The following is a 22,011-nucleotide window of genomic DNA, read 5'->3' as shown; positions in this document are numbered from 1 at the left end:
CCAAATGATATTCCACATGGCCAGAAGCATCCAGTTTGGTGGAAAGAGCCTACCCCCATGGGACATTAGGACAAGGAAACTGGACATACGCCAGTTTTCAAAACAGGTCCCCCTTCCCAGGCATAGGGTACCAGGACCCCCTTTTTCTCTGTGGTGGAAAGAATCATTGTAATTTTGCTCTTTCCAGCCCAGCCCACCCTCCCCCCTTAATATAGATTTGGGATCCGCATCTCTGCCAGGGCTCTCCATCCCTGGAGGTCTCACTAGACTCTTCCCCCCACCCCAATCCACCCACCATCCAGTGACCCACCTGCTCTGGCCCGTTCTCCCCACCCATCTTCCACAACCCAGGGTCCTCCCACCAGCACAGGTGGTAGCTCCCCTCTCCCCATCCATTCTTCCAGGAGCCCACTCCATTGGAAGAGCTGCCACCAACGTACTCCTTGAGACCAAAGTCCTAGCCATGACCTGTCTCTGCCATGAGCTCCTTGATCAACTCGGTCCTCCTCAGGAATTGCCCCCCATTTCCAACCATTAGGCTTCAGCTGGGAAGAGCTGTCTCTCCATCCCTTCTAGGTGTTCTCCCAGAAGGCCTGGGACCTGGAACCCTCTTCTTTGCCTCTGGAAAAATGAAATTTCTTTGGAGTATGGCGTCATTGGCTTTTCCCTTTTTGAGCATGTGGGGCAAGCTAATGGGATCCTTGGGTCCCTCTCCATCCCCAGACTTTAGGCCCAGAGGGTACCCAGTGAAGGAATGAATGAGTGAATGAATGAATGAGTTATGCCTGGCCACCGAGTTTCCAGTACAGAAAGGAGACTTGAGCTCCTACTGGGGGCGGTGGGGAGTTCTGGAAAGTGGGGGCAGGAGAGCAGAAGACTGGGGGATCAAGGTAGGGGCTGCTCTTAGAATCGCTGGACCAGCAGGGACAGACGAGCGAGAGCCTCCCCCGCTGGAGTCTCCCCAGCTCGTCTCCGGGGCAGGGCCGGGACCAGCCGGCCTGGCGGCGGGCACTGGGCCCGGCGGCGTCCACACTCCAGCCAACAGGAAGAGAGAGAGAGCGAGGCCGGGCGCGGCGGGCCAGCTGGCCGGTGGGGAGTCCCGGGCGTGGGCGCTGGGAGCTGGGGAAGCCCCGCCGGCGCCTCCCCGCTTCAGTGTGCGAGAGGTGGGGAGAGCGCCCCCCTCCCGCGGGCCTCAGCGTCCTCCTCCGTAAAGTGGGGCGCCTTCTGAGGGGCTGAGGGCGGACGGGGGCCGAGGCGTGCTGGGGAGGGCAGAGAGCGACCTGCACCGGGAGGTGGAGGCCGGGACCCCCCTCCTCGCGGCGGCGGGGGCGGGGCCTTGGGGGGGCTGGCCCTGGCGGAGGCGGGCCCTGAGTGGGGGCGGGGCCGGGGCCGGCACCTGGGTGAGGTCGCGCCGCCCGGCCCCCTTGCACTTCCGTGTGCAGCGGCGCGCGAGAGGGAGGCGGCTGCCCTGGGATCCCTAGAGCGACCCCCGGCATCCGCCCGCCGTGCTGAGGTCCGGACGGGACTCTCCGGCCTACCGGCCCGTCCGGGTCGGGCCCGCACCGACCCCTGTCCCCGCGCGCGCCCGGGAACGGCGCGGGGAGCTGGACCTCAGCCGCCGCGACCCCTGGCGCCTGGCGGTGCGCGGGAGGTGAGTGAGGGCCGGGCCCCGACGTGGGATCCCGGCTACCCCTGGGGCGCGCCGCCCCTCCCTTCCCCCTCTACGATCCGGTTCCCGTTTCCGAAACTGAGAAACTGAGCCGCGGTCGGCGAAAGTCCCGTCGCGCCCCGAGACCGACCGGTGCCTCGGTTTCCCGTCCGTCTGTCTGTCCCTCCCTCCGTGCAGCGGTGGGGGTCGAGGCCCTCTCGTCGGTCGGCTCCCGGCCCCGTCACCCGCTTGTGTGCCCTAGACCCTCGGAGCGTTCGCCCGTCCCTCGCGAATCCCCGGGGCTCTCGGTGGGTCCATCTGTCCCCACCCCCTCTCCGTTCCCGCGTCCGCGTTTTTCTGGTCCGGATGGGTCAGTCCGTAGCCCTCCGCATGCCCCACCCCCACCGCACCTCCCGCCGCCCCCTGGATCCTGTGCTCCCGGAGCCGCGCCCCCGGCCCACGCTCGTCGCCCCCTGCCGGTCCCGCCGCCTTCTCCTTTTCTACTGCGGAGGGGAGGCTACAGGCCGCCCGCCCGGCCTCGCTGCTCGCGTCTGAGTCCCTGCCGGGCCCAGCCCGCGCGGCGCCTCCTCCTTGCTCTCCCTCTTCTTCCAGTCTGAGTGTCTATGCCTTTCTCCATCTGTCTCCGGGCTGGGCGTGGCTCCAGTCTCCACCATTCCCCCCCTCTTACCGCCCCGCCCTTACGCCCCTCTGAGTCCCCTCCCCTGGAGGCTCCTTCCAGGTCCCGTCGATCCGGGCCCCTCCGCAATCCAGACGCCACCCCCGCGTGGGGGCCTGGCCAGGTGAGGGGACAGGGTGGAGGAGAGCCGGGTGGAAAGGCAGGAGGTGGGCACCCTCAGAACTGTCCCACTTCTCCGACTCTCCCATTTGTCCTCGCCTGGGAGGGGAGAACCCCACTGAGCCCCTCCACTTCCGCCTGGCTAGAAGGATCTGGTGGGGTGGGGGGCATCCTCTTCTCTGGTCCCTACCCTGTATGGTTGGACTTGACTCCTTGTGCTGAGTCGCCTGTATCTGGGCATGTAGGTATATGATGTGTCTGTCTCTCCCTCTGTGTTCTTTGTCATTGTGTCTGTGGTCCTTTTCCACATGGAGTGACTTACTTGTGTGTGCGTGTGTATGTCTGGGTGTCTCGCGGCTCTGTGTGCCCTTTGCCACTCTGTGCGTACTATGTCCTGGTGTGCTGGCACCAGACTCCTGTGTGTTGGTATGTGTGTGTGTGTGTCCTTGTATGCCTGTGTGTCCCTTGTGTGTCTGGAGGGTCCTGTGTTGCACACTGGTTTGTGCCGTGGTGACCCACTGGCCATATACGTTTGAGCTGTTAATTTGGGGAACCAGTGGTGTTAGAGTGTCAGCCCCTCACGCTTATGCGTGTGTCTGTATGAGTGTGGGTGTGTATGTACACTCCCTTGTCTTCCTTTCCTGCTGCCACAGAGCTGCTGTGACCAGGCTGACCTGGTCACTGAAGGAGGGGACGGGTCCCTTGAGTTTCCTCGTTCCTGCTGTGGACAGAGCTGGGGTGTGGTGGACAGGCCGGTAGAGGGCAGCTCCATGTGTGTGTGTGTGTGTGTGTGTCCCTTGCATGCACACTGTCTGGTTTGAACAGTTGTACCTGGCTGTAGAATGGTATAAGAGTTCTGGTGTGTTCTGAGCTGTGGCTGGGAGTGTGTGGGGCGAGTGTGTGACTGGTGGGGACTCACAGTCCGACAGTATGAAACTGCCAGTCTGGGAGCTAGGGAGTCCCTGTGATTGTGGGGAACTGAGAGAGTGGCACCCCTGGTTGACAGCGCTGGAGGGAAGGTGAGAGCCCCAGTGTGTGTGAGAGCAGGGGGCTGGCCGTGAGGTGTGCATGCCGCACCTCAAGCCCAGCCCCGGTTCCTGGGGAGGCTGGGGAAGGCCTCTGTCTCTCGCCTTCCTCTGCTCCCTCAGGTTGAGGGGGACCGGAGGGCAAGTCTTCGCGTTTACAGTGTTGTGACCCAGACCCAAGGCTCTGGACCCAGGAAAGATGTGGGCTCCAATATTCACTGTGCCTCTTATGGGCAAGGGACTGGAGCTAAGCTCTAAGACTGAGGGAGTCCCCTTATCTACAGAACAGAAAATGTTGCTGTGAGGACTCAAGGTCTTAGGTCACTGGGCGTCTGGCACAGGCTTGGCTCACAAGCAGAGCTTAGCACATGCTAAGTCTTACTTGGTGACCACTGACTCCCGCCCCCAACTGTATGGTCCCCTGGGCTAATAAAAGCCCAAATAGTCCCCAACCCAGTTTCCCGTCTGTGATGTGTCTGTTGCCCGTCCCGTGCCCTTGACAGCACTGCTTGCAGAAGGGCAGATGGCTGGCAGAGACCTCATGAACCCTGTTCAGCCCACTTGAAGCCTGCCCAGTTTCAGCAGCACTGATGGAGGAATAGGGCTGGGGGGTGATTTGGAGCTTGGCTGCAGGGTGCTGACACCGTTTAGCTGCCACAGCTAATTGGAGTTTAAATTAAAATTAGGAATAAAGTACAGCCAGGCCTGAGGGTGCGTCATTCTGCAGGGAGTGGTGATGGGGGTCTTCAGCTGAAGGAGGAGCCGCCATCTGGGGAGGGGAGTCTTCGGTGGAGGCCTGGTCGGGCTTGCAGGAAAAGTGCTCAAGTCTTTCAGCCAGGAGACCCGGGATACCTCGCTGTCTTTGCCATTCCTTCCTTCTAGGATCTCTCTGGGCCTCAGTTTTTTCCAGCTGCATAATGGGCCCAATATTAATAGAATCACCTGGACTAGAAGGTGCAAAACAAGGAATAAGAAAGTGTCCCTGTTCATTTGGTGCACCCAATGTGAGCCCAGCACAGGAGCGGTCAGGCCATGTCACTGGGGCCTTAGAACTCCCTGGGGAGATGTAGTCTCCTCATTTTAAAGATAAGACAGGCAGAAGCTCAGAGAGATTGCCCCGGACCACAGAGCAGTGGCTCCCACTGCCGTGCGGTCTCCTAAGTCACAAGGCGACCTCTTGCAGACAGGAAGATTAGGAAGCGGTTTTTTGCTCCGTCTGTAGTCTGGAGATGCTCCGAGGGCTGACACGCAGTGATCCAACCCCTAGCATGGAGAGGACACATAGCCAGTGTCTTGGAAAAGTTGGGCCCAACACCCCATTTCACAGGAGAGAAAGCCGAGTCCAAAGAGGTGGAGGTCTCCAAGCCAGATGGGGCCAACTGATGGGGAGAGCCTGTGTGGCGGTGCCTCCCAGCTCAGCTGCTTCCTCTTGTTCCTGCAGGTCTGCCTGGACCCTGCCCAGGTGAGGGCGGTGGGCCTACCTCTGGTGGTGGCTGTGTGGCGGTGGCTGCGGCAGGAGCCAGCACTGAGGGCAAGGGGGAACCAGGAGCCCCAGGTAAGACCGCATCCTCCTAGACATGGGGACAGTGTGCATGGGGTGGCCCTCCTCTTTGGGCTCTTCCCCTTCTTCTGGGGCGGGGGCTGGGTGGGGTGTGGGGAGGGTCCCACAAAACCCTCAGGCTGGGTATGGGGCCTGGGTGCCCGGAGGGGTCAGCAGTTTGCCTGGAGCTCTGAGGCCTGGGCCCGCCAGCACTTTGGGGTGAGGAGTGGGGCCGCTTTGCTGGTCAGTTAGAAAGAAGCTGGTGTGTGTCCCACGGCTGGGGGTGGGTGTATCAGCTTTTCTGTGGCCCCTTGGTGCGGCCTCAGGCTGTCTTCATCATTGTCACACAGGGGACCTGACGTTTGCCCTGGGCCCCGCATCGGGTTGGCTATCAAGCTGAGAATGGAAAGAGGTCTCCTGCACTCTCTTCCACACCCCAGTTCCCTTATTTCTCCAGGCTCTCTGGGGCAGAGGCGAGGCTCAAAAATCCCCCTCCCCAACCCCCAGATTCTGGGTGAGTTGGAATGCTAGGGAAGGCTGCCCTCTCTCAGGCCCCTTGTAAAACTAGAGATTCCTTCCTTTGGGACCAGACTTGCTTCCTTCAGCCCGCATTGCAGTGAAAACAGCCCTGTGAGTTACCCACTGAGTGTCCAAAGTCCAGTGGACAAGATTCTGTGGGTGTGATGGCATTGCTGACGGCACCTCGAACCTAAGGAGTGACACTGGGGAGGGGGCGGCCAAGATGGTCTTTCCTCCAGGAGGTCTCCCTGATCAGCCCCTACTCCCCTCCCCACTGGCTGTCGGGCACCTATACGTTTGGGGAGGGGGGTGAATGGACCAGTGGGGGCTGGGCTCTCAGAGCTTAAGTCTGGGGGGCAGGGGGAGGAGGAGGTCAGGGTCTTGGCTCCTGGGATGGGAGTGGGGGCCGAACAAGGCCAGGGTCATCCCTGGGTCTGGTTTATTCAACTTACCACCAAACCCAGAGGGCAGGAGGTGACCTGTCCTTGGCTGGCTGGGGGCCTCTGCTCCCTGAGGTCAGGGGGCCACCCTCTCCCAGCACTGAGCCTCATTCCCTAAGAAGTTCACCCAGTTCGTCTTGCAGCCAGCCCACTTTCAAAGCTCAAACATCACTGACCCAGCCGGTGCAGACTAGGGGTGCTCACACAAGGACATAGAAACAGAGCTGCCCTCAGCGCCCATGCCTGCAAAGCCTCGAGTGTGCCCACACACACACCACACATGCACACACACGTCCACGGCTTTTCACATGCACTCACCCACAGGCACGCTCAGACACGCATGCAGATGCTCGCCCAGTCATCCTTGCACACAGAAGCCTGCCCACACACACCACACTGCCCATTCTGGGTCAGGAAGGGGGAGTCCTCGGTCAGGGTCACCACCCCCGCCTGCGACCGGCACTGAGGGTGAGGTTTGAGGTGTGGCTGTAACCACAGGTGCTTCAGGAGGCCCGGCAACACTGGGAGGTGTGTTCTGCCCTGGGGGTCATCCGCCAGACTGCTTACCCGGGCCGGACCCCAGGCTGACCGGGACTCGGTGCAGGGGAGCTGGGGATGAGGGCGAGGGACCACATGAGCTGTGCCAGCACTGCTTGTGGCCGCTGCCACAGAGGAGGAAGTGGGCTGCTTGTGGTCATGGGGCCAAGGTGCTCGCAGGTGGATGGGGGTCCGGTCAGCTCCTCTGTCCCCCATAGCGTCCATGCCTGGTGGAAGTGGGGTTGCTGGGCTCTGGCGACTGGGAGGCAAGCAGGCTGCTTCTCCCAGGGTGGTGTGTGCACTTGCCAAGGCCTGGGCCCAGGGAGAGGCCTGTCCATCCGAGGTGTTTCCGGAGACTCACTTCCCCTGGGCTGCCCAGGAAGTGGTTTCAGAGTGGGACTGACCAGCCCGCTGTCTGTGGCCTGCCCCGCCCTGGCCTTGCCTGTGAGGGGAGCAGCGCCTGGCCGGTGGGTTAGGCTGACTGACCAGGCTTCCCACGCCAGGGCTGACTGGGCCTTGACGGAGGCCCAAGGAGAAGGGTCGTGGGGTGAGGCCATGAAGTCCCCTGCAGCCCCCAGAACCCCAGTTCCTCCTTTCCTCTGAGCTGTACCCCAAGGCTCAAAGCCTAACTGGCAGGCACGGTGGCCTTGTGTGAATTGGCAGCCGCTGAGTTGCCTCTCTGGGATTAGGCAGCTCCGAGCAGCTGTATGAAAGAACCTGGGCAAGTGGCTTTGGTTCCTGGTGCCTCATTTTTCTTCTCTGACAAATGAGACAATGGTGGCATCCATCTTCATGGGCTGGTGCCGAAAACTACAGATAATGTATGCAAAGCGGTGAGCATCGTGCCTGGCACTTTATTAGTATTTAAAGATTGGAAACTGTAGTTATGTAAAGCACTTAGCGCTCGGTTTGTGGTAGCGAACCCCCAAAAAACAGCAAGTGGTCTTGCTGATGGGGTTAGTATTGTCTGAAGGCCTGGACCCTCGCCCAGTATCACAGGGCCTGGTGGCCACACAGCCTGGCCAAGAAGCCTGGGCTCAGGCTCTCTCATTCCCCCTCGAGTCCGCCTCCCAGTGGCAGTCCTGCAGGGTGGGAGCTCCGGGTGGAGCAGCTGTGCCCACTCAACAGCCCAGCCCCCTCACTGCCTTTCAAAGGGAGAAAAATAGCTCTCATGACAAATGGATGCAGGAAGAGAAAGGCAGCTGCCTGCTGCCCCCTCAGACCTCCCCTTCCCCCTCTATGGTCCCCCACGGGACTCTTGGAGAAGCTGAGGCTGGTGATGAGGGGTGGATGGTAAGCCCTCCTGCTGGCCTGCCTACCCTTCAGAGTCTGCCTATGAACTGGGAAGGGGGTGGATATCTGGGGCTAGAAATCCCCCACCTCCTGCACACTTATCCCTACCTACATCCTTGACACTTGGCAGCTGGTGGCAGGGACCTGCCTATCCTAAGGACCTGCAGAGGGTCAGTCCAGGGAGGGGGAGCCCTTTGCTAGAATGTGGTTGTGGTAATGATGGTGGTATAGTAGGCAAGGGCCCCGAGATTGGAGGGAGCGAGCTGGACAGGAGCCTGGGTCAGGACTGTGAGCCAGGGCATGCTGGAGGTTTAGGAGCAAGATCTCTGTGAGCATCAGACAGACCTGGGTTCGAGTTCTCACTTGGTATTTACTGGCTGTGTACTCTTGAGCCAGCAACTGGACTGCTTTGAGCCTCCGCGGCCTCATCTGTGCAATGGGCAGATCAGGGAGTTTCTATCAGAGACCTGACGGATAAGGAACAAGCGTGTGTTTCAGGGGAGGGGGCAGGAAGACGGAACAGCAAGTGCAGAGGCTCCTAAGCAGGAAGGAACCCGGCTGCTCAGGGAACTGAAAGGGGTCACTGCGGCTAGGGCAGAGGAATGAGGGGAGGGCAGTGGCCGAGGAGGAGGTCAGGGAGGTAATGGAAGCAGCTTGGGTGGGTCAGGCCCAGGAGAGGCATCTGGGCTTATTGAAAGGGAGTGCTGAGATCTGCTTTATGGCGTAGAGGGGCTGTGGGGCCAGAGCAGAGGATGGAAAGCAGGCAGGTGCAGAGCCTGGGGAAGGTGTTGGTGCCAGGATGGGGACAGTGGTGGAGAGGAGGCGACTTCAGGGTAGAGTGCAGGACAGAACTGAGAGTAATGCCATGTGGAGAAGAAGGCTTCCACCCTCCCCCCACCTCCCACCCTGCTAGAAGAGGAGGGGGCACTCGCTTGGGGAACACCAGGAGGCCGGCTTCACGTGTGTTTGAGGACCCCTAGAGCCTGGTGAGGTTGGGGCGTCAGGTGGGCCCACAGGCAGGCCTGCAGGGGGGCCTGGGCTGAAAGTGGAGACCTGAGCATCAAGAGGTAGCAGGCAAGCCTGGGCTGGGGAGGATGGGGTTCGGATGGTCTTTGGTGGGGAAATTCGAGAGGCCCTGGGTACAGGGCTGGATGGCTGTCCCTCGAAGGTCCCTGCCAAGGTGTCCAGGAGGGCAGGCTTGTGGTGGCTGAGCCACTGTTTTCACAACAGCCCCGGAAGCTTTGGATCATGTCGCCGGCTTGTTGGGCCAACAGGCACAGTGGAGCGGCAAGGCCAGATGTCTGCTTGCCGTGGGCTGCAGGGGCGAGGAGTGGGGCCAGGGCAGGGGTGGGGGGAGAGAGGAGGATTGCCAGGGCTTCCAGGACCAGGGCTGGAGAAAGCTTCTCGGTCTCCATTGTTAAGACGGGGAGACTGAGGCCCTGAGGGAGACAGCAGCTAGCCCAGGGTCGGCTGGGGGTTTCAAGCTGCCTTTGCCCTGTCGGGTCTCTTTCCAGGGCAGCCACCCAGAGCCGGGCACTGTAGGGGTTGGAGGCTCGAGGAGCCCCTTTGCCCACTGATCCGAGGAAGTTCAGGGTGTACCTGTGGTGACAGGAAGACGGAAATGGGCAGTGGGGCAGGTGGGGAGAGGGCCAGGTGTGAGGCTGGGATGGCGGTGGTGATGAGGATGATGGTCTTGCACTCAGGACAGCCTCTAAGGCAGGGCAAGATCATTCCCTTTTGGGAGGAGGTCAGAGCGCTTTGGCCAAGCTCACAGGGCCCTAAGGGCCTATCGGGTCTGAACTAGACCTGTCCAGCCCACACCCAGGCCCCCACTGCTAAATTCCCGTGTTCACTGCCTGCCGTGGGATGGGACAGCATGGCCCTGCCTCGCTCCCAGCTCCTCCCGGTCCCCAGAGTGGGGAGGTGCAATTGGGGTCCAGCTCACCTTGTGGGGACGGACAGCAAAAGCCTTTGGCGGGCATCTCACCTCTTCTCAAGCAAGGATCGATGTCAACAAAGGGGAGAACCATGGGTACAGAGGGACAGGGTGGAGGAGTGGACTTGGGCCCCCCCCCCCCCCGTGGAGGCTGGCAGAGCCCTTCCCCCGCCCAAGACACACCCATGCCCTCACCCCACAGGAGACCAGGTGGCCCGTTCCAGGTTTAGAACTGGAGGGTCCCTCTCGGCCTCCCCCTGGGGCTGCCCCTTCAGCTTTGTGGTTTTGGATGAATTGCTCCATCTCTCTTTGTCAGGTTCTGCCTAGTGAGTCTGGAGCTCAATGGTGGTCACGTGTCGGGTGCCTGGCATGGCTGTCCTACCCGCAACAGGTGTACGCCCTCCCCTCCTGCACGCCAGGCCTGTGACTGCCATCTGTGACCCCTAGCCTCGTCCTCGGCCTCCGCTGTCCCCTCAGACAGGTGGGTGGGGAGGCCTGCCCGGCTCCGTGCCTGACTGGTCTTCTCCTTCCCTCGTGTACTTTGGACTTTGCTCTGGGCCAGGAGGGACTCTCTCTGCCTCCCTCAGTGGAGAGGCCAGGGCCTGCCCAGCACCCGGCTGCCCTTCTCTCCTTTGCCACTACCCCAGGGACTGTGCTCGAAAAAGCTCCGTTTGGACTTCCCTGGTGCCAGCCCCTAGTCAGACATGTGTGGTCCTTCCAGGCTTATGTGTTTATGCCTGTGTCGGCTTGGAGCATCTCTGCCCGTGTTTACCTTACGCTTGTGGCGTGCCATGTGCGGCCGGATCTCTCTGTGCTGGGGAATGCGTGAGGGTGTCAGTGTCCTGTGTGGCCCCGCGTGGGCCTGGATGTCTGTCAACATGTGAGAGCGGGGGGCAGGGGGGTGGTTTCTTAGTGTGTGTCACTGAGTCATCATAGGAGTGTGCGTATGTGCCTGTGGTCACGTGTCTAACTGCAAGCAGGGTTCCCCGTGCGTGACTGTGTGTTTGGGTTGGTGGGTGTGCCCGTGTATGCACACATGTGTGGTTATTCTGGGAGAGGCCCCAGTGTCCCCCCCAGCCCAGCTCCTCACAGAGGCCCCCTTGTCCTCAGTCTTGACGGGGCCTTTGTTCCTCCCTTGGGGGTACCTGGAGCCCTCCCTCCCACCGAGCCCAGGGCTTCCCCAACCTAGGACTAGCTGAGTGACTCAAGGCCTGGGCCTGGTGTGGACTTTGCCCCCAAGAGGGCCTAGCCTCACCCCCCTCCCTACCGTGTGCTGGCAGGAGCGAGTGAGCCCCTGAGAGTAGGGTCCCAAATCTTGCCCCTCAGACTCTTCCAGCCCCTCTGGCCTGGTGAGCCAGCTGCACCCTTGCACGTCCATCACATAGAACCCTGTCGTGATCCCCATCACACCCCAGCGCCTCTCACTCCCTTCCTTGCACTTACTGCCTGAGCCGTGGTCATATTGTCCTCTGATACGTATTTATGTGACTGTCCCCACCAAGCTGTGAGTTCCATGGCCTGGTGTGTCTTATCACTGTGGTGCCTGCCAGTGGGGCCTTCGCGACTAACAGCCTCCCAGCCCATCGCCTGCGGGCTTCTGTCGCCACCAGCCCGTGTTTTCCTGGGAGAGGGCCCGTGTCCCTTGCTGGCTCTCAGGGTGTTGCCATCCCTTTTGCTATTGCAGAAGCTTCATTCATGCTGCCCAGGTCTCACCTGTGACTCCCACTGGATCCCAGCCCAGGAGTAGGATTTTTTAATGCCCCCAGGACATTCAGTTGTGTGGCCAGGGCTGAGAACCCAGAGCCAGGGACAGAGACTGTGCCCAGAGAATAGACCCAGGTCCCCAGCATGAACTTCCCAGACAGCTGCACAGGGTGCCTGGGGGAGGTACATGGGGTAAAGGAGCAGCTGGCTTTCTCGGGGAGGGGGCAACGGTTCCCCAGGGTTGGCCTTCAGAACTGTGGAAGGATATATAGGAATTATGGAGGACATACTGGCTGAGAGAATAGCATCTGCAAAACAAGGGGGCTTGAAACCAAGACAGGAGTTCACAGAGTAGCCAGAGGTGGGTATGAGCTGGAGAGCAGGCCACGGCCTGACTGAGGTCTGGGCTTTCTCCAAGGGCAGTGGGAGCCCAGGAGGTTCCATGGGTTGGGGAGGGACCAGGAATGGTAGCAACTGGGTAAAAGGAGAAGAATTCACTGCTGTGGTTGGTCTGTGTGGTGTGAGGGAGGGCGCAAGGAGGAGCACAGTGAGGAGGTGAGGTGCTAGGTCTGGGGAGGAGCAGATGTTGGGATCATCCCCTTCTCTGGGACTTGGCTGTGACCTGAGACCATAGTAGGGCCTCCTCCCAGGACAGGACTGGGCATATGGAGGCTGGGGCACAGGCTCTGGTGGAAGGGCATGAGAAGGGCCTTGCTAGCCCTTCCCCTCCCCCACCTCCTGTTCTTCTTGCTGAGCCCATTTCCTGGGTTGTGAAACCCCTGTGGCCTCCTTGACTTGCTTCCGTGTGGGAAGGCCATCTGGGGAGGCCAGCCTCCCTGTCAAGCCCGGCCCCCTTGCCCTGTTGGAGCTCTGCCCGAGCCAGCCAGTCCCTCCTGCTGATCACACTGCCTCTCACTGTCCTTCCCTCCCACTGTCTGGGCTTTGTGTGTCCTCCCTGCTTCATTCATCCTTCAAGGCCCATGTGGGCTGGACCTTGAACTCCCCCCCAAGGCAGGATTTGATCCCTAGGAGAGCCCGGGCTGACTCTGACTCCGCTTTGCTGCCATCTCCAGCCGGCCTTGACCGGCAGCAGGTGGTGTCTTCCATGGGCAGGCGGCAGGAGCTGGCCCCAGCGTTGGGCAGGTATGAGTGAGAAAGGGCTGCATGGGTGGGGCGCATCTTCTGCCCCCAGTGATCTGTTCGTGGAAGAACAGACCCAGCTGGTGCCTCAGCTTTGCTGGCTGGGCTGGCTTTGCTTGACCTCTGCCTGCCCCCTCTTGTTTCCCTGGCAGACGTTCTGAGAGAGCCTCCCTCCACATCTGCTCACGCTCCCCAAGAGCCTGGCCAGGTCTCTCTTCTCAGGGCCCCCTCTGCTCCTCTGTCCTACCCTGTGGCCTGTGAGGCAGAATCCAAGGCCAGGGAAGGGCTGGGTAGAGGGGACCAGGTTGGATCTGGGGGCCTGGGGACTCTCACTGCAGGACGTTGCCCTTGGTTTCCCCCTCCCTATGAAGAGGAGGTGGGTATGTTAGTTTCTAAAGACCCATCTCTTGACTTGTTGGGTTTTATTTTTCACCATTAATAAAACTATTTTCAAACAAGTTACACGTGATTACAGTAGAAAAATTAGAAAATACTTTTTTTTTTTTTGGGTCCAGATGACACCCCTCAGGCCATGTCTCCCACCCCACCCCCTTTGCTGGAACACACTCACGTGCATATGTGTGGAGATATGCAGCATGCACACTTGTCCTCTGCTTCCTGGGAGCTCCAGCTATCATGGCCACTCTGGCCATGTCCAGCCTGCCCTGGCTGGCTGGGAACTGGTTTCCATTGCCCTGGAGGAGGTTACCTGCCTGCTCTGGTCTGGCCCAGCACTACCTTTCCTCACTTCTGGGTGGCTGGTCTAGGGCGGGGGTGGGGGGTGTGGGGGGAGCAGAGTCAGTGGACCCTCATGCCCTGGAACTGGAATTCAGGACAGCCAGGGCTTCCCCAGGTTTTGATAAGCAGAGGCTGGCCTAAGGGGCTGGGATAGGAGGGAAGGGAGGATTTCAGGGGTCAGTATCACCCTCATACAGAGGAGGAGGCAGTCTTCAAGGTTAGGCCGACAGGAGGTTGGGTGAACAAACTCTGGGTGTGCCCCAGGAGACCAGCTCCTTTACCCCTCTCCTTGGTTCCTCTGTCCTCACTGTGTGTGTGCATCGCTTCTGGCATGTTTCTCTGTCTCTACCTTTGGTCCCTCTTTCCCTTCATCAATTCTTCCTGGCTAGGCATACTGGAAAGAACATCAGGCAGGCCTGAATTCAAATCCTTGTACCACTTCCTGGCTGTGTGACCTTGGGTAAGTCACTTAGCCTCTCTGCACCTGTTCACTCATCAGTAAAATTGCCACTTCCAGAACAAGCACAGGGATGAAGTGAGCTAACGCCATGATGAGGTTAATCTGGCATGTGTTGGCCTCAGGGAGGGATGGATCCTTCTTTTAAGTGGGGGTGCTGAGACTCAGCCCTAGATCTTCTGACTCTGTCCGGTGCTCCCTGCTTCGTAAGGCTGCTTTTGCTGTGGGTTGGAGAAGCAGGTCAGTAGAGATCAGGAGCCCTCTGGCTCCAGCTGGCTCCAAGGAGCAGGCGCCCGCGGAGGTCTACGGGAAGTCTGCCCTTGCCACCTCCACAGCCCTGCACAGCAGCATGGGGCTGAGCCAGTGGCCTTCCTTTGGGGCCTGTGGGCCTGGGCCTATTTGCATGGGGGCTATAAATAATCGGCACACCTTGCTTTTGTGCTGTTTCTTCACTCCCTTTTTCCCCACCCAAGCTGAGACTCTCTGAGAGGTAGATGGGGGGCGCTGGGTCCGCTGTGCAGGGGGCACTCAGTGTGCAGGGCCCGAGACGTCTCCCAGCATCACGTGGTGATGGGAGAAGATGCCAGCTCACGGCGACTGTCTCCCTCCTGGGGTCTGGGCAGTGCAGCTGGGCAGAGGGCTCACACTCTAGTTTTTGTCTAGGAAGTTGGGGCTGGGTGACCTAACCCTAGGGTCACTGCCAAGTAGCCCCAGGGCAGCCCACAGAACCCATGGGTCCCCCTCCTCGCAGCCTGGCTGTACAGGTTTGGGGCAAGAGCTGGGGCTTGCTGTGGTCGTGGTTTCCCTCCAGTGGCTTTTAACTGAGCAGCAGCTGCTCTGATCATTGAGAGCTGGAGGGCAGGTCTGACTGGCAGCCTGCAGGGCTGGGCTCTGCCTCCCATTCCTGGGGCTTCTCTGATCCATCTCCTCCATGCAGCCCCGGGGCGGTCCTCACGGATGGCTCTTGCGAGGCGACCTAGAAGTGAGAGAGGTCATGGAGCCCAGGGGCCATCTGGGTCCGGGGGAGGCTGTGGGGAGGCAGCTTGACCCCTTGCCCAAAATGGCCAGGTCATTTTGCCGCTGGGCTATCCAGATCCCCTCTCTCCCAGGAACTCAGGTCTCCTGCGGCACGACCATTGCTTCTTTTTCCCTGCCTGACTGCCCCCTCAGCCCGCGTCCTCTGAGACATTCGGAGAGCCCATCAGTGCCCCACCTGGGTCTCAAGGTTATCCTGCTGGGAAGCACGAGACCTAGCCATGTCTGCTGGGGTCAGGGCCTAGGATTGTGGGAGCAGACTTAGGGCAAGTGGGTGTTGTCCACAGGCCCAGCTGATCATTCTGGACCCCCCAGGGAGAACTCATCTGGCAGCTCCACAGCTTGGAGCCCCAAGCCCAGCCAGGTGTCAGGAGGGGCACGGTGTCCATTTTGGCCTGAGAGCTTGGGACACTCACCCAGACGCCTGCATGCAGTCAACCAGGCCCACGCAGCTTGCTTTTGTCTTCCACGTTAGCTCAGGGCCCACCACGTGCCACCCACACACACCTTCCCTATCTCACACACTCACACGTGCTTGAGCCCAGGGAGGAGCCCGAAGCCACCCACAGTCGGCTCCTCCTCCCCACCTACCAAGAGGTCGTGGTGGCTGGCTCTGCTCATCTTAGGCTGAAGGCTTTGGGACCTGGCCTCAGATGTGAGCTTCTAGCTTCCACACCCGCTTGGCTCGTGCTCCCTCTGAGGCGGAGCCAGGCCTGGGCAGGAGACGCGGTGGGGTCTGCCCTCCCCTCTGGCTGCGGGCCGCAGAGGGCTGGTGGGGCCCCTGGGCTGGGCTGCAGGCTGAGGTCAGTGTTTCCCGTGAGCTCATCTGGGCTGGGAACAGCAGAGCCGGCCGTTACTCTGGCTGCCTTGTGGAGGAGCTGGGGAAGCCGTCCCAGGGGCCCGGGGGCTGCTGCATGTGCACACGTATGTGTGGGGGGCTGGGGGTGCATGTGTGAGGCCGCCGCCGTGCTGGCTTGTGTTTAGGAAGGCGTGAGCACGTATGCGTGTGTGTGTGCGTGAGTGTTGGCTCAGCCGCACTCCCGGAGCGTCCTCGTGTGTGCGGCTCAGAGCCAGGGCGCGTGTGCGCCTGTGGGCTTGCGCGTGTGACCATCCTCCAGGAACGACAACATGGTCACCTCCTCTGGTGAGCCTCGATCTGAGGAACAGCTAGGAAGAGGGAGATGCAGGGCTGACCTGTGTGGGCGGAAACACAAAGTCAGTGTAGGTTCAACATTAAAATAGTTTTATATTTGGCCAAAAAGAGTCTGAAAGTGCAGGCAACCTCTGTGGGTGAGCGCACCTGACCCCAAGGGGCCCCAGTTCAGAAAGCGAGGGGTGTGGCCTGGCCTAGCACTGCCCTGCTCCCTGAGTGGACTGGGTGCCTCGTGAGTGGGACCTCAGCTTCAGCTTCTGGCTCAGCTTTGGGCTTTCAGTATCTCATTCTGAAAAGTGGGGGTGGTCTTCTTGGCCCTGTTGGTCTGCCTGAGTAGTTAGGAGCAAACTTTGGAACCAAGAAGGGCTACAGGGTGGCGGGGGTGCTGTCCTGCCCGTCTCTGTCAGCGTGTGCTGGGTGCCTGGCCCGTGGTAGGTGCATAGCTATGGGGTATTAAAGGAGGCCTTAAATGACCCCCCAAATAAATGACTCGAGGTCACAGACTCACCCACCTCCAGGGCCCAGGTAGGTTTTGGAGAGTAGAGTACAGAGGGGGCCCCCGGCCTGGAGTGCACTGGTGGGTACTCAGCAAAGGGGGCTGTGCCAGCCAGCTCTCTTACCGGGGATGCCACAAATCTAGACTTCCAGAAAACCACTCGGGTTTCCCACTGGCAGCTAGAACTAGTGTCTTGTCAGCACACCGTGGGGACCAAACTGAATGCGGTGAGAGCCCCTGGGGGCCCCTGAGCACCTCCCAGGGCTGGCCCTCGCTGCCCGGCCTCACCCCTTCCATCTCCGCAGCCCCACTGCAGTCCCCGGCATGGCACCATTCCTGCGCATTGCCTTCACCTCCTATGAGCTGGGCTCCCTGCAGGCCGCCGATGATGCCAGCCAGCCCTTCTGTGCTGTGAAGATGAAGGAGGCGCTTAGCACAGGTAGGACTGGGAATTGGGGCCCAGCCGGGGGCCCCAGAGGGCCTGGGCCTTGTTCCCCTGGAACTTCTGATGGATCCTTCTGTTCCTCACGCTCCTCTCCCTGCCCAGCCTGGCTGTGGATGCAGGACCGTAGTGCCCATAGGGCCTCTAGCACTGGCTACATGGAGCCGTCCCCAGGAGGGGGATGGAGGCGGCGGCGGGGGTGGAGGGGCGCGCTTCTGCTTCTGGCTCCTCCCGCCTTGGGGGTGTCCCCCAACAGTTTCCTCATGTCCATGTCTATCTGTTTCAGACTCTACGCTGGGCCCTGAGGACACTGCCGTGCTCCAGGGCTGACTTGACCCTGCCCTCGTGGGGCTTATGGTCGAGTGGTCAAGTATAGGAGACACTGAGTCCTGTGATAAGGAAGCCCAGAAGAGGCACTGTCCCAGGCTGGGGTCAGGGAGGTCTTCCTGGAAGAGGCAGATAACTCACACCATTCCTTTTAGGTTTTGTCCTCACCTGCTGAACCCCTGACTTACCCCTTAGGTCTCAGCTGAGCTGTCCCTTCCTCCAGGAAGCATTCCCTGATCTTAGGCTGGGCCACACACCTGACCATGACCCAGACCAGGTCTAGAACCCTGGCCCTGCCTTCTTCAGTCTCATCCCTGCTGTGATTTAATGTTTACTTGAGGGATTTATGGGCTCGTCATGTCTCTGTCCTGGACTGGGCTCTAGGGGGACAGGCACTGGTTTGTCTTCTCTTTCTCCGTGTTCCTCACCTCCAGTGTTGTGGCTGGCATGAGGGCCCACAGTGTGTTCACTGAGAGTGCATGAGGGGAGGTGACAGCTAAGTGGGGCTGAAGGAAGAGGGTCACAGGACGAGGGAGCAGCAGGAGCAGAAGCCTGGAGGGGGGACCTAGCTGGGCAGCCTAGAGGAGCTGCTGGCAGTTTGGTGTTCTGGAGTGTTAGGAATGACAAGCTGGAGGGGTGCGCATAGCACCTTTGTGAAGGCTGAGGAGTGAGAAGAGCCTCAGGAGGGCCCCAGGGGCGGGGATGGGGGGGAACCAGGCAGCCTCGGGGGCTGAAGGCTGTGGGGACCTGGGGAGGGCAGGAGAGAGGGGCCCCAGCCAGACCTTTGCCTGGCCGTGTTGCAGAACGCGGGAAGACGCTGGTGCAGAAGAAGCCCACCATGTACCCAGAGTGGAAGTCCACGTTTGACGCCCACATCTATGAGGGCCGAGTCATCCAGATCGTGCTGATGCGGGCAGCCGAAGAGCCCATGTCCGAGGTGACGGTGGGCGTGTCAGTGCTGGCTGAGCGCTGCAAGAAGAACAACGGCAAGGCCGAGTTCTGGGTGAGGGCGTGCGGGCGGCAGCAGGGAACACACGGGTGCATGGGGTGTGGGTGAGGGCATGGAGGCTGTGGTGGTGCACGCACGTGTGCACAGTGTGGGGGTGGGGCGCGTGGGCTGCACAGTGCTGCGTGCATGTGTGCGTGGGGTGTGGGTGAGGGAACACGTCTGTGGTAGTGCATGCATGTGTATGGGGTGTGGGTGAGGGCACGTGGGCTGTGGTGGTGCACACGTGTGTGCACGGGCCCCATCTGGCCTCCTGAGCAGCTCTGTAGCTGCTCCAGCTCTGCGATCCACTGGGTCCCAGCTCCTCTGAGTCTGTGTCCAAATCTGTTAAAGACCCTACCTCGGGGTCGGTTGTTCAGGGGAAATGAGTCACTGGATGTCAAAGGCTTCCTGTAGTGCCAGGCACATAGTAGGTGCTCAAGAGAGTCACCCCCGCCCCTACAACTACTTTCTTCCCTTTTAGTTTCACAGAAGCAGAATATGCACATGGTAAAACATTTCAAAACGTGTGTGCGGGGATGTCCCAGCCCCACAACCAGGCCCAGGCCCCCTCGCAGAGACACCCATCATCCCAAGTTCTGTTGGAACCTTCACAGATGTTCGGGGTACAGGCAGGCCTGAGGGAACATAGTTACGTGGCTTCAACAGTGAGGGCATGGGAGAAGGGGAAGGCTGAGGGCCACCACTCACCCGCTGGAACCCGGCCTCCACACCCGCACCTGGCCACATATCCCTCGCGGCCACAGGATGTCTGTGCTGCCCGGGTGTCTCTTGCCCCCTGGAGTCACCTTTGGGCTCCTGCAGCCAAGATGTCCCCATGGGAAAAAACCCCAGACCGTCGGGGACTCTGATTAGCCTCCAGTGAGGCATGAAGGGGCCAGGCCAGGAGAGGAGTTGGCACAGAGCTGTACCAGCCCTTGGCCGGTCAGGCAGAGATCCTTGCTGTGCTCTCTGTCTGCTCTGCTGAGGGACAGTGTCAGGGAGCAGGCATGGGTCCTGGGAGAGGTAAAGGTCCTGCCTTCAGGACTCTGTAGGGGGACTGGGCGAGCAGAGCCCCCACCACGGAGAGCACCAGCGTGGGGGCATCAGCACACATCTGTCTGACTGTCTGCATGTGCAGGGAGTGGGGGAGGGGGGCTCTATTCTGAGATCCTTGTCAAAGGGGCAGCAAGGGTGGGGCTGGGGAGTTTCCCTTCCCACTATGTTCCTGGGCCGCGTGGCCGGCCTGGGTGTGAGCTGGATCCTTTCACTTCCCCAAATGTAATAATACCCCTGGGTTGGGGCGTGGGGGCGGGGCTCAAGGGCGGGGCCATGCCCACACTGGGCAGACAGGTGTCCTGCCTAGGCTGCTTGGACTCCCTTGGCCTTGGGGGACCAACCATGGGGGCGGGTTCTGAGTCCAGCTTGGCTGGAGCCCGCCCTCATTGACCCCCCCCCAACCCTCACTTCTGCAGCTGGACCTACAACCCCAGGCCAAGGTGTTGATGTCTGTGCAGTATTTCCTGGAAGATGTAGGTAAGACCCTCCTGCCCTGGGCTGGGGACATAGGTTGAGTGGCTGGATCTAGGGCTGAAGCTCGGGGAAGCGGTCCTTATCAACGGTCTCCCCAGAGCCGCCCTGGGAGGGATTCCAGGAATGTTGTCCTTTCTGGGGCTGGGACTGACCTCACAACTCCACGGTCCCCAGATTGTAAACAGTCCATGCGTGGTGAAGACGAGGCCAAGTTTCCAACTATGAACCGCCGTGGAGCCATCAAACAGGCCAAAATCCACTACATCAAGAACCACGAGTTCATTGCCACCTTCTTCAGGCAGCCCACTTTCTGTTCTGTGTGCAAAGACTTCGTTTGGTGAGGGATGGCTGTGCCTGCCAGGGTGGGTGGGGCAGGAGGGCCCCAGAGCCAGCCCTGACCCCACTGGGGGATTTGTCTTTCAGGGGTCTCAACAAGCAAGGCTACAAATGCAGACGTAAGTGTCTCCTCAGCCCAGCTTGCGTGCCCACCGGCGCCTGTGTACATACTCGGGGGAGCCCATGTCCCCATGTGAGGACTGTGTGCCTGGACGGGGTCCCCATGTGCCCGTGTGTGTGCTCAGGGGAGCCCGTGTCCCCGTGTGAGGACGGTGAGCCCGGATGGGGCCCCGTGTGCCTGCACGTGCTTGAGATTTCCCCTTCAGAATGTAGGTAGGAGAGCCACACCCAGCGGGGCCCGGGCTAGGGGTGGAGGTTGTCGCTGTGGCTCACAGAAGCCGGTTCCCTTTGTCTCTTCCCAGCCCCCTCACTCTTGGGAGCGTTGCCCTGGCAGCCCAAATAGGCCTCAGTGCAGGATTTACACAGAATCAGTCAGGGCCACCCATCATGGCTCTGTTCCCCCAGACAGCCGAGGCGACCTCTTCCAGTCCACCCCTGGCTGCACGTGTGCTTCTGTGGGGACATGTGTTGCCTAGGTACACACGTACACACATGGCGATGGTTCCGGACACAGGCTCTAGAGCCAGATGGCCTGGGTTTGAGTCCCAGCTCTGCCACTTCCTACCCGGAGGGCCTTAGGCAGAAAGACTTAACCTCTCTGTGCCTCCATAAAGTAGGGCTAGGAACCATTATGAAGATCAAATAGGGTAAAATATATAAAGCTGCATTTTAGGTGATAGACACATAATAATGATTCTGTACTGGGAGTCCCTTGTTCTTACACATTGGTATGTGTGTCTCAGGGTCTTTGTGTTGGGGGTGTGTGTGTGTGTGTGCGCATGCGCGCACACGAGCTGGAGTGAGAGCTTAGGATCCATTTGCTGTCCTGGTTCCTCCCTGCCTGTGGTTCTCTTGCTAACAACACTCCGTGCCCCTCACTACCCCACTGCCCACTAGGCTCCCTCGAGCCACCCCTCATCTCGGAGACCCTCCCGATTGGCCTGTCCTCCCTGCCCCTCCTCTTCCCAGGCCCCTCCTGCCAGGGCGGGCAGGAGGTGAGAAGCCAGCTGTGGGCCCCAGGCCTGTGTGGGGTGAGGGTGTGGGCGGTTGGGGAGAACAGCGGCTTTGTATAGAGGGCCTGACTGGCCCAGCGGCGCCAGCTCACAGCTCTGCTCCTCCTGCTGCCTCCCCCCACCCTCGGCCTGTGCCCCCTCAAGAATGCAACGCTGCCATCCACAAGAAATGCATCGACAAGATCATCGGCCGGTGCACGGGCACCGCAGCCAACAGCCGGGACACCATAGTGAGGCTGGGCCCCAGGGTGGGACCTGGGGGGGCTTGGAGAGCAGGGAGGGATCCGGGCTCTCCCCAGCCTTTCCCCGTAGAGCCCACCCTTCTCCCCATTTTTCTTGGTCCGTCCCGGGACTCCTGGATTGCCCAGTCCCTGGGGGGGAGCCCTTTTGGGCATCTTGCCCTGCATGGGGTTGGGGTAGAGCTAGGGGTTGAGGAAGGAGCTGGCACTGGTCTGTGACCCTCAGCCTGTGACCACCCCTCTCCCCTCCCCAGTTCCAGAAAGAACGTTTCAACATCGACATGCCGCACCGATTCAAGGTTTACAACTATATGAGCCCCACCTTCTGTGACCATTGTGGCAGCCTGCTCTGGGGGCTGGTGAAGCAGGGATTAAAATGTGAAGGTGCGTGTCCCCCAGCTCTGGGGGCTAGGGCAGGGCAGAAGGGCACTCCCTGCTGGCGCCTACCTACCCAGGTTTCTTAAACTCCAACCAACTCCTGCTTTTGCCCTGTTCCTGGGGGGAGGCCTCGATGCTCTCCCCACCCCCTGCTGGCCCGACTGCCTCTCCGGTTTACCTC

The 22,011-nt window shown here is 60.4% G+C and overlaps 1 protein-coding gene across 1 annotated transcript in view; it reads left to right on the top strand.

Moving 5' to 3' along the window:
• The first annotated feature begins 1,434 nt into the window (after positions 1–1,434).
• Positions 1,435–22,011, top strand: part of PRKCD (protein kinase C delta) — a 28,510-nt gene continuing 7,933 nt past the window's right edge. Inside the window, exons 1-9 of the mRNA XM_080818029.1 lie at positions 1,435–1,651; positions 4,911–5,024; positions 16,763–16,896; positions 18,030–18,229; positions 19,687–19,747; positions 19,919–20,081; positions 20,168–20,199; positions 21,358–21,443; positions 21,707–21,836. Coding sequence (XP_080674155.1) covers positions 16,782–16,896; positions 18,030–18,229; positions 19,687–19,747; positions 19,919–20,081; positions 20,168–20,199; positions 21,358–21,443; positions 21,707–21,836 — 787 coding nt within the window. The 5' untranslated portion in view covers positions 1,435–1,651; positions 4,911–5,024; positions 16,763–16,781. The remainder of the gene's footprint in view (positions 1,652–4,910; positions 5,025–16,762; positions 16,897–18,029; positions 18,230–19,686; positions 19,748–19,918; positions 20,082–20,167; positions 20,200–21,357; positions 21,444–21,706; positions 21,837–22,011) is intronic.

Source organism: Martes martes, assembly GCF_963455335.1.
Source record: "Martes martes genome assembly, chromosome: 1".
Taxonomy (NCBI): Eukaryota; Metazoa; Chordata; class Mammalia; order Carnivora; family Mustelidae; genus Martes; species Martes martes.
Note: the sequence above shows the minus strand (reverse complement) of the source record. Positions and strands in the feature narration are given on the sequence as shown.